Source organism: Miniopterus natalensis, chromosome 14 (genome assembly GCF_054644295.1).
Source record: "Miniopterus natalensis isolate mMinNat1 chromosome 14, mMinNat1.hap1, whole genome shotgun sequence".
NCBI lineage: Eukaryota > Metazoa > Chordata > Mammalia > Chiroptera > Miniopteridae > Miniopterus > Miniopterus natalensis.
The window spans coordinates 39,541,897-39,553,897 of NC_142094.1; the positions used below are offsets into that span (position 1 = coordinate 39,541,897).

At 40.2% G+C, this 12,001-nt stretch overlaps 1 protein-coding gene across 1 annotated transcript in view; it reads left to right on the forward strand.

Annotated features, from left to right (window-relative positions):
• The first annotated feature begins 327 nt into the window (after nucleotides 1–327).
• Nucleotides 328–12,001, forward strand: part of ENTPD1 (ectonucleoside triphosphate diphosphohydrolase 1) — an 82,988-nt gene continuing 71,314 nt past the window's right edge. Inside the window, exon 1 of the mRNA XM_016220035.2 lies at nucleotides 328–431. Coding sequence (XP_016075521.2) covers nucleotides 416–431 — 16 coding nt within the window. The 5' untranslated portion in view covers nucleotides 328–415. The remainder of the gene's footprint in view (nucleotides 432–12,001) is intronic.

The window sequence follows — 12,001 nt, forward strand, 5'->3', positions numbered from 1 at the left end:
CAAGTTTCCTGTTATCTGGCTTCAAAACTGCAATAAGTAAATAGCATTTTTTGCCTGCAGCCGAGGTACATTTCTCAAGGGGGAAGATGGGTTTCTGTAACAATGCAAGAGGCAAAGAGCGGGAGAGAGGTACGGGAACCCGAATGCACAAAGTTACCACCCTGGGAAGCCTGCTTGAGCTTTACGGAAATGAGCAGCTGGCCTCCTTCACCAAGGCCAATCTGTCGTTTCCAGTCAATGAAAAAGACTGAGTTAGAGGTTCCTTCCTAAACGGGCCAGCGGCTTTAGCCCCTCCCACGAGCCGGAGGGTCTGTTATATCTCTGTTCCTTGAGTACCTCTCTCACTGGGACCGACCACAGCAAGCAGAGGCTGAAAAAGTGAGAGCAAAGAGGAGGAACACAAAAGCTGCCAGTGATGGAAGATGTAAAGGGTAAGAGCAAATCGATTCGATCCGGATCCTTAAGAGCAAAAAAACCGAGGAAGAAAGAAAAAAAAAACAACAACCCCCAAAAACCTAAAGCCCAGACCAAAAGCAAGTACTTGAAAGGCCAGGAGGCAGAAAGCCCTGAATGAACTTTCCCACCCTCTCCTTCTGAGAGGAGGCAGAGGAAGAGCTTTGGGAAACTTTTAAAGAAGCAAAGCCTCGTAGTCCTAGTCGGGGGGTGGCTCTTGAGGCAGCTGAAGGGGCTCATGAATATTCATTACTATTTGTATTCAGATCTGGTTTTTTAAGAGGTAAATGACTTCTTCCGTCCCCCTGGCAGTTTAAGAGGCAGCTGCCTCATTTATAGTCCAGAGTCATCTCGCTTCGGTCCGGACCTCAGCGCGTTTGCTTGGAGATGCTGGGCTCAGCTTGTAGATTTGTTTTGTTCTCGAATTTCCTGCGTGCTTTCCTGTTGTGAAATTAGCAAAGGCTTCTCTTCAGGGAGTCTGAGAAGTTAATGTGGCCAGAGGCTGTCACCAGAGGACCCCAGAGTATGTCTTGCAAAAGACTGAAAATTTCTTGGGAGGAGTGTGGAGTGTGTATGGGGGGGAGAGGGGGGGCAGCAGACAGAGGGGATGGAGGGCTGAAGAACAGTTTTATCTTAAAAAAGCAAGGCGTGTTTGACTGACTATATTTAGATTTTGTCTAAAAACTGCAAGAGCAGCCTGCTTTGCACAAATGGTGTGCAGTCGCTGTCTTTTTACCTCTTTTGGGCATTTTCTGCCAGGACGGAAAGCTAGCTGCTTGCCAGTCCGTGGGAGCCAGGAGGAATCTCTGCAGCAGTGTGAGTGTGTAGGATTGCAAAGCTTCACTATTTCTAATTTCTGATAACCCCACACGCTTTTGTCACATAGAACGCGGAGGAATGACAATGAGCAGCCAACGGATTTCTTAATAAGGATAATAATGTTAGCCGTTAACATTTACTAAGTCTTTACTCTGTGGTTAGAACAGCTCCCGGCACGTTACACGTGTTATTTATTACTCACATCAGTTTATGAAATGAGTGCCAAGTTACCATCCCCATTTTATAGATGATGGAGTTGAGGCGGTGGGAGAGTGGCTTGCCTTGGGATCACAGTAAGTGGTGAGTCTGGAGGCAGGCGATGGGACACAGCCTCCGCTGGCTTTTCCGTTCCCTCACTCTGCTGCTCTACTCTCAGGCCCTCGCTACTGCCCGGACGCCGTTGGTTCCAGGTTTGCAGAACCTGAAGCTGCTGGGGTAATGCTACTGATATAATTGCAAGTCTAGGAAGAAACTTGTGCTTTCCTGTCAAGTTCACATACTTTTTTCTCCTTTGGTACTCATGGCCTCCTCTGTGGTACAGCCCAGCTATTGTCATTATTGCCTCTTAAAAAAGGGAGAGCCTGAGGCCAGGAGGGGTTAGGTGATAAGAATCACACAGCTAGACTAGACCAGAAATCCCCTGCCTCTGGTTTCCCTTCCAGGCTGCGGAGTAAGCCCAGTCGTCACTGAGCTTCTGTCCCCACCCCCAGCCACTTTCAGTTCCCAAAAAGATGTTACTTTTTTCCTCCCTCTTGACTGTCACAAGGAGCTTATCTCTGCCTCGAAAGCCTATCTGACTCTCTTCTTTCCCTCAGTCTGGAGCCATGCTGCCTGGGTTTGAACCCCACCTCCACCATTTACTGACTGTGTGTCTCAGTTTCCTCATCTATAAAGCGAAGAGAATATAGTATCTACCTAATAGGGTTGTTGTAAGGACTAAATGAGGGATTCACGCAAGGTTCTCAGAGCAGGGCCTATGCATGTAGTATATGCTCAATAAATGTTAGCTGTCGCAATCACTCCTTCAGGCCTCATCTTGGTTGTTAGTTTCCCCTTTGAGCCTTAGATTTAACTCTTTCTTGGATGTTTCTACAACACCTCACCACTTAATGCCTAAGGTGGCTTGTCAGACATCTCCACATTCCTGCCCTCTGCATTGCCTCTCCTTTCCCCCAACTATAATTTCTTTATTTACCTTTGAATCTTCAGTGCCTACATTGCTGTATGCAGCAATGTTTAGCATATAATGGGCACTCAATAAATATTTATAAACTATTATTTTAGTTGATGTTCATCCAAGGGTCCAGAGGCTGGTTTAAAAGGGGACCTTTAAGTTTCCTGTAGAGCTCTTGCTGGCACATACAGCTCTTGTGTAATCTGTAACCACATCCCTCTAAGAGAACACACTGAAAAACAAAATGCATCCCTACTAGGTGGGTGATATTCAAAGCTGATGTGGCCCCACTCCTGGGCACCCAGTTTGGCCAGTCTAGCTCTGGCTGAACTGCAGCTCCCCTTCCCCTTCAGCCAGCGGACAGCTGGAGATTTCAGGTGCCTTAGAGCACAACCTCATACTCTCTGAACAGGACATCTGGGCCCAGAAATAATGTTTCCCCAGCCCCATTTTATATATAGCATAGTCTGAGACAATAGACTCTAGTAATAGAAAAAAAAACAAACACTATAAAGGTTGGCCCTGGGTAAAATCATGAAGTACATTATATTTGCTTCTAGCACCCTCCCTTTCCTCTTCCTGGCATACCTTCAAACCAATTTGACAAATATTATTGTGTCTACCATTTGTAAGTCCCTATGCCAGATGTGTGGGATATAAACAGTTTGCTTACAGTCTAGTGGGAAAGACAGACATATATACAACCAACTCTAATTGAAGCCAGACTTTGCGAAGTGCTAGTAGTAATAGCTGATGTTGATTCAGTATTTATTATATGCCAGGCACTGTAATTTTTTTATGCATTGTTTCATGTAATCTTCAGAATATACCTATGATTATAGGTTTCTGCATTTCACAGCTGTGAAGGGAAGTTATGTGGCCAAGGTCAGACATCTAGTAATAGGCAGAGGGGGATTTTAGACCTATACAGTTAGGCTGCAAAGCCTGGGTTCCTAGTGCATTAAGTTCTCCTACTTCCCTAAGAGCTGTAATACAAGTCTAAAGAAAATGCCATGGGGAACAGAATAGGGAGTGATGATTTCTGAGAAAAGTTCTCAAAGGATGGGACACTTCAGGGGTTCTAGAAAGATGAGTACAATCTGGTCTCCGCAACAAGCCCCTTCCCAGTCTGAGCAGTGCTTAAAGATCTTTTCTCTCTCTTTTGCTGAAACCACAGCCCAGATTTTAGAGTAAAATGCTCTTTCACCTTTTTCGAGTTCTGAGCAGAGAACCTATTTACATGTCCATCCTGGAGATTTGAGGCAAAAGTGCAAAGTTTAGCCCTGACTATAAATTTGGGATTGCCAGTCATGTAATCAAATAAACCTTTACAAAGCAATCAGCTGCTGCATATTAAATGATTTCCTTAATCATGATTGTCTTGCATGGTAATTAGACACATGTGGTAAATAGGTTTCACAAATGCCAGTGATTGCTCTTGCTTTTACTTGGCTAAACTTCATTTTAAGAGTATTTTCTCCCTTGTGTTGTCTTTTGGGTTGCTTCTGCACTCTTTAACCACCAGGGCATTAGCATGTAACTCCCCTTTGAGTTGGGTGGTGCTGGGCCAGCCCTAAAGAGTGGTGAGCCCTAGGACAGTCACATCAGGTCTGTTCCGTTGTGAGCTCTGCTCCCTGAAACAGTTTGGAGCAAGGCCAGAACTGAGGGCAGCCCCTGTGGTGAGGAATCATCACTCCTCTTGATGGTTTGATGGAAGTACAGAAGAGCAGAGGCACTAGCTTCATCTTGGCGAATATGTGTGTATGCTCCGAGGCAGTATTTCTCAAACTTTAACATGCATGTGTATCATTGGGGATCTTGTTAAAATGCAGATTCTGATCCAGTAGCTCTGGGGTGGGACCTGAGCTTCTGCATTTCTAATAGACTCAAGTGGTGGTCATGCCGCCCCTCCATAGGCCACACTTGACTAGCCATGTTATAGGGTCATTGCATGCCTTAATCTCAGGGCTTATTTTGGTACCAAAGCCATCACTTGAGTCACTGATCAGCTATGTCATTGCAGGATAACAAGAAGCCTCATTCATTCGTTCGTTCATTTGTTCATTCAGTCAATATGTGTCCAGAACGGGAAGTTAAGGCCCCCTATTTGCCATACAAGAAACAAGTCTGAGTCTTTATCTCATGAAACTACTATTACACAAGAAAAGGCAATTGTTGGATTTCCTAAACCTCTCCCACATTTTCTCCATGGCCCTCAGTTTCCCTAAGCTGCTTTCATTCCGTGCCTCCTGCCTGAGCCGCACTGGAGCAGGACACTTGGCTGCCTGCCGAACCCTTTGCTGAGTGTTTGGAGTGTCGGGGCAGTGGGGGCAGCAGGGACTCAGGGCTCTGAGACTGGGAGCAGCGTGCCTGAGACACTGTCTCCCCAAAGCACAAGTAAGGCGGGGAACATCCCAGGTGCAAAGGCGGGAAGAGAGGGCTGGTGGGATTTCTTTAGGCTCGGAAAATCAAGGGAATTCCGAGGAAAAAAGAAGTCGGAGAAAAGACGAGGGGGATTTGCCTGACATGCTTTCACCCTGCAGTTTTTGTCTAAGAGACCCACGAACAAGGGCAGTGGCCGCCCTATATAAGAGGTGTTTCCTTTTGATTCATAGCAAGAATGTTGACAAGTCCCTCCTGTCTGTGAGGGTGTAAGTAATATGGTACATGTCCGTTAAAGAAAATGTGAAAATGTAGATTAGGGCAGAGAAGGAAAACAGTCATTTGTGACAATACTTCGTGTATTTTCTTGAAAGTCCTTTTACCATGCTGGGTTGTTTCTCTCTGAGCATTTACTTGGCTAGGACCTTGAAAAATTGTGAGGTGGCGTTGTGATCATCAGGCTGTATATAGGTATAATTTTAAAGCCTGGTTTTTAGCGTAGCAGTGAGGCACAAGTACTTTCCATCTTACAGCATAGTCTTTGTTAGCATAATTGTTATAGTTACATCGTTCATTTAAATATTCCCCTGTTGTTGACCATTTAGGTTGTTGCCATTTCCAGTAAACATCTTCGTGCTTGACGCTATTCCATATGCAGGCTTGCATGCAAATGATGGAGTCCCACAAGTAGAATTACTGCATTAAAGCTTGTAAATGTTTTTTAAAGTTACTGATTACTATTGCCAAGTAATATCCCTAAGATATTAATTTCTATCCCTAAGAGTGGATCCTTCATGCTCCCACAAGCAGGTCCTGTTTTGCTGAATTTCTGATTTGGTGTTTTTGATCTTGTTTTTTAAATAATCTTACCTACTTTTATGTTGTTTTAGTTTCTTTAATTTTATTTCTTTAATTACTGGTAACTTAAACATTTTTCACATAACGTGCTTCTTCTTTTGTATTGTGTCTGTTTACATCTTTTACCTGTTTATTATTTATTTGGATTTTATGTTTTTAAATTAATTTAAGTGAGCTCTTTGTAAAATAAAGATATTCAAGTTTTCTTGCCATATTTACATTTGTTTTTCTGAATCCTCTCTTAGTGTTTTTATACGGAGACTTACAGCTAAGAATAGATCCCATACATTTTTTCCTGTGGTGTTGTAGTTTTCAGAGTAGTTTTATACTGCATTTTTATTGTCTCTTTAACCCAAGATAATAATTTTTAAGTTCCAAGTGATTGTTATTTTTGTTTAATTAATTTTTTATTTTATTTCATAATAGAATATATAGCTTTATAATTTCTGAGGCTGCTTTGTACCTAAGCATGTAGTGAATTTTTATAAATCTATGAACACTTGTGAATAAGATATATTATGTTTTAAGATATAAAATTAGATATTTATAAATCTATCCAGTCATTTCAATTATATGGCAGTCCCCCCCAACCATAATTTTCTCTTATGTAAAATTATAGTATATATGCGTTTACTTTTGTGTACTTTTATTGATACCTATGAGAATTTCAGTTCCAGGGGTGGGGGAGGAAGATGTGAATCATTTTTATATTGGTTTATTAGAAAGGGGGGTTGATGGAGAGCTGGGATTATAAGAAGAATGTAAAGTAGATGCAGAGAAGGAGTCTTGGGAAATAGTCTTGGGAAAGATAAAAAATAAGATAAAGTTCTCAGATGGCACCTTAGGCAGCTGAGCCTTGGATAGTTACATAACTTTAGGAAGTATGGAATGGATGAGAGGGAAAGTTACCGGCTCTTTCCCTCCCAAATGACCATGGCAGACCCAGGAGGCCAGAGTCAGGAGGTGGGTCTGGTAGGCAGGATTTAGGAGGTGGAGGTCAGAATCTCTGAACCATAAAATCAGAGCAGTATTGCTCAGCGGATAAAGACTCAGACATAGTGCACAAAAAGACATCTCAAGGGATGTGTCATCAGCAAAATAATTTTTTAGGCATTACACTTTTCAGGTAGGGTAGGGACGACAGGAAAAGTTTCCAGTGCACAAGGGCCGCCAAATAGTAATTAATAGTGCGGTACTCTTACTTTCTAATTTAAGTTGTGTACAATGTTGTTGATACCATACTTTGATTAATGCCTTTTTTATTGCTTTATTTTGGTGATCTTAGAAATAATCATAAGGAGTTTTTCATAGATTTACTTTCTTTTTCTTCTTCTTTTGGTCAATATAGTAACTAGTAGGCTGCAAAGATTATAGCCCCCAATTCCTAGAATTTATGAATGCTGCCTTAAGTTTCCTGAGTGTGATTAAATTAAGGATCTTGAATTGGGGAGATTACTCTAGATAATCCAGATGGGCCCTAAATGCAATCACAAATGTCCCTATAAGAGGGAAGAAGAGGGAGACTTTTTTTAAAAAAATTGAGATTATTGGGGTGACATTGGTTAAGAAAACCATGCAGGTTCCAAGTGTACAACTCAGCAAAACATCATCTGCACACGACATCATCTGCACACGGCATCATATGCCTATCGCCCCAAGCAAAGTCTCTTTTTGCCCCCATTTATCATCCCTTTGCCCTCTGCCACCTTCTCCACCCCCCTTTCCCTCTGGCTGTCACTGAATTATTGTCTGTGTCTATGTGATATATACACACACACACACACAAATTTATATTAATCCCTTTGCCTTTTTTTCACCCAGCCCCCCAACCCCCCTCCCCTCTGACAGCCGTCAAGTCTTCTGTGTAGCTCTGCTTCTCTAATTTGTTTGTTAAATTATTTTGTTCAAAAATAAACTGACAAACAAAATAGGTCCAGAGGCATGGATGCATGGAACATACTGACAAATCTCAGAGGGGAGGGGGGCAGAGGGAATGGGAAGAGATTAACCAAAGAACATATATGCATATATAGCCCGTGGACACAGGCAATAGAGTGGTGAAGGCCTAGGGTGGGGCAAGGGCTGGGTGGAGTGGGAGGGAAGGGGGGGGATGGGGAACATCTGTAATACTATCAACAATTTAAAAAAATAAATGAATAATTATTTTGTTTATTAGATTCTGCATATAAGTGAGATCATACGGTATTTGTCTTTCTTTGACTGCCTTATGTCACTTAGTATAATACTCTCTAGGTCCATCTCTGCTGTAAGGCGAGAAGATAAGATTTCTATCTTTTTTTACGCTGAGTAGTATTCCATTGTGTAAATGTACCACAGGAAGAGGGTGACTTGACACAGAAGGCAATGTAACCACTGAAGCAAGGTGCTATACTGCTTGCTTTGAATATGGCAGAGGGGGCCGCAAGCCAAGTAATGCATGAAGTACCTTCTAGAAGATGGAAAAGAGTGGCCTTGCAGACACTTTGATTTCAGTTCAGTGAAACTGATTTTAGACTTTGGCCCTCCAGAACATGAGAGTAAATGTGTGTTGTTTTAAGCCACTAGGGCAGCCATAGGAAACTAATACAGTAAGTTTTTAATCAATAGAAGTGGTGGTGGCTTTAGTTAATTAACCTATAGGTTTATGGTGTGTATTGGGCCACACGCTGTTCTAATCACCTTACAGATGTTAACTCAGTTCTCAAACAACTATTTGATGTTAGTACTATTTAACTGTCCCTATCTGACGAATAAGAAACTAAAGAATGAGTAGTTGAGTGAGTTACCTAAAATCTCTCAATTGGTAATTGTTGAAGTTAAGATTCAAACTCATAGTTATTCATCTCATTTCAAGATATAATTCACATACCATATAATCCATTCATTTAAAGTCTACAATTCAGTGTTTTTTAGTATACTCACAGGATTGTGCAACCATCACCACAATCAATTTTAGAACATTTTATCACTCCAAAAAGAAACACTGTACCCATTAGCAGTCACTTCCATTTCCTCCCTGCCAATCCCTTCTCTACAGCCCTAGGCAAACACCAATCTACTTTCTGTCTAGTTGTGCCTATTCTGGATATTCCATTTCGCATCTTCCATTGTATGGATATGCCAATTTTATTGAACTGTTCATCAGCTGATGGGCTTTGAGGGTGTGTCCACTTTTTGGCATTATGAATAATGTTGCTATGAACATTCATGTACAAGTTTTTATGTGGACCTATATTTTTGATTTCTCTTGAGTATATACCTACAAGTGGAATTGCTGCATCATATGTTTATATTTAACCATTTGAGGAAATGCTAGACTGTTTTCCAAAGTAGCAGCATCATTTTACATTCCAAAAGCAGCATATGATAGCTTCAATTTCTCTACATCCTTGCCTATATTTATTATGTATCTTTGATTATAGTCATCCTAATGAGTGTGAAGTGGTATCTGGTGGCTTTGATTGGCATTTCTGTGATGGCTAATGATTCCGAACATCTGTTTACGTGCTTAATGGGCATTTGTATATCTTCTTTGGAGAAATGTTTATTCAGATCCCTTGCCTTTTTAATGGTTTGTTTTTTAAGTTAGTGAGTTGTGGAAGTTATTTATATATTCTAGATACAAGTTCCTATTAGATATATGACTTGCAAAAAAATTTCCCCCATTCTGTGGGTTTTATTTTCACTTTTTCAGGGGTGTTGTTTGCAGTACAAACATTTTTAATTTTGATGACGTCCAATTTATGTATATTTTGCTTGGTTGCTAGCTAAGAAACCATTGCTTAATCCAGAGTTATGAAGATTTGCACTGGTGTATTCTTCAAAGAATTTTGTAATTCTGGCCATTACATTTAGGTCTTTGATCCACTTTTTTTTTTTTTTAATATATCTTTATTGATTTCAGAGAGAGGAAAGGAGAGGGAAGGAGAGAGAGATAGAAACATCAATGATGAGAGAGTCATTGATCGAGCCCGCAACCCAGGCATGTGCCCTGACTGGGAATCGAACCCCGATCGCCTGGATCCTAGGTCGATGCTCAACTGCTGAGCCATGCCCGTCCGGGCTTGATCCACTTTTGAGTAATTTTTGTGTATGGTATGAGGTAGGGGCCCAATTTTATGTGAATATCCAGTTGTCCCAGCACCATTTCCCCCAGTGAATTGTCTTGATGCCATTGTTGAAAATCAATTGACTGTGGACTAACGGTTCTCTTCCACAACCTATCTGTCTATCCTTGTGTCAGTTTCACACCGTCTTGATTACTATAACTTTGTAGTGTTTTGAAATCTGGAAATGTGAGTCTTCCAACTTGTTTTCTTTTTTCAAGATTGTTCTGGCTATTATGGATCCCTTGAATTTCCATATGAATTTTAGGTTTAGCTTGTCAATTTCTACCAAAAGCCAGCTGGGATTTTAATTTTATTTTTTATGTATCCTCTGTAAAACATTGGCTTTTAAAATCCAGCTTGAGTCTTTGTTTTCATGGAGGACTTTAGTTCACATTTATTTTACTTGTCATTCTCGTTTTATTCTCCCTGGTGTTTCATGTTTTCTCATATTATGTTTTTTGCTATAAATTCTAGACTTTGTTTTTATATGTATTTCTACAAAGCTGTGGATAATAGACATCTCATTTTTATTAAATCTATGGGTATCTTAAATACTGAAAGAAAAACATTCCTGAGCTTAAGTTTATTTTAATATCAAAATAAAGAACATAGTAACTTTTGACCCTGTTATGAAAGAATTCAAGAACTTTTGTTCCCTGTGTCCTCCTTTCTTATTTTAGTTACTCTGGTATTATAAATTCCAATATTGAAAATTCTATTAGTCATTTATTTTACAGGGTTCATTTGCTTACATATTTATTTTATCTTCTTTTTTAAAAAAAGATTTTTAATTGATTTTTTAGAGAGAGAGGAAGGGAGATGGAGAAACATCCATCGGCTGTCTCCTGCAGGCCCCCCACCAGGGATCGAGCCCACAGCCTGGGCATGTGTCCTGACCAGGAATCGAACCAGCAACTTTTTGATACACAGGACGATGCTCAGCCAACTGAGCCACACCGGCCAGGGCCATTCTTGAAGTCTTAATTTTGGTTTCTTTCATAATGATCTGATAAGAATATCAAAGTAATTTTTCAGAAAATATATCAGTGTGATAAGAGAGTGACAACTTGTCTAAATACAGAAATCTTATCTCCCTCAAGTAACTGGAGATAGTCCTCCATTGTCTTGAGAAGTTTGATGCTATAAAGAAGTTTGAGGACAACTTGCTTTCAGCCTGAATGATTTTTCTGTTCTTTATCCCTGATGTTTATAATTTTCACAATAAGACAACTCAGCATAGACTTCCTTTCATAAATTTTGCCTAGAATATGGTAAACCTGCTTGATTTTCAAAATTAGGACTTCTTTTTAGAGCAAGAAAGATTTCTCTTGTCATAACTTTGATTAATGTTTCTGCTTTGTTTGTTTTTCTTCTTCAGGAACCTATTATTTGGATGTCTTATCTTTGAAGCCAATATTTATTTATTTATTTATTCATTCATTCATTCATTCATTCATTTATCCATTCATTCATTTACTTTTCTTTGTATTCTGAGAATATTTTCCCAAGATTGTACTCTATATTACCGATTCAGTTTTCCTTAATTATCTCCAATGTAAACTTTCATTCAGTTACAATGTTTTTGGTTTCTATGACATCTTTTATCTTAGTTTGTTCTGTTCTCACAGCAACATCCTCTTGTATCTAACTAAAAAATAAACAAAGAAAGATTTCCTATTCTTTCCTGCATCATATCTGTTTGGGAGGGAAGCTTTTCCCCTTTCGTTCTTTCTACTTTATTGCGAAATTTATCTAATCTAAAGCCTTATCCTGGAAAGAAAATAGATTCTTTTTTATGAGTGTACAAATGAATATATGTATCTTTATCTTAATATAAAAGACTTAAGGAAGCATTAGGGGAGATTCCTTGGCATCCAGTGCTAGAGGGTTGGAGGGCGTAGCCTGCACTGGGCTCCCTCAGATGCTCTTTGCTTCCTGGAAGAATGCAACCACCGAATGCTAGATTCCCCTTCTGTGCGTGAGAAGACAGTCTTCTAGCCAAAAAAAGCTCATTCAGATCCAAGAAAGAAAACAAAAGTCCTGTCATCATACAGCTATGTTTCAATGTTTCAGAGGATAGAGAAGCTAGGCCTGTCAGAATTCTATCAGAATTGTTGCGCAGAGACATAAAGATGTTAGGAAGGGCCCATCTTTGGGCCCATTTTCTTGCTTTTGCCCCTTCCCCACTGAGGGCAAACCTCTGTTA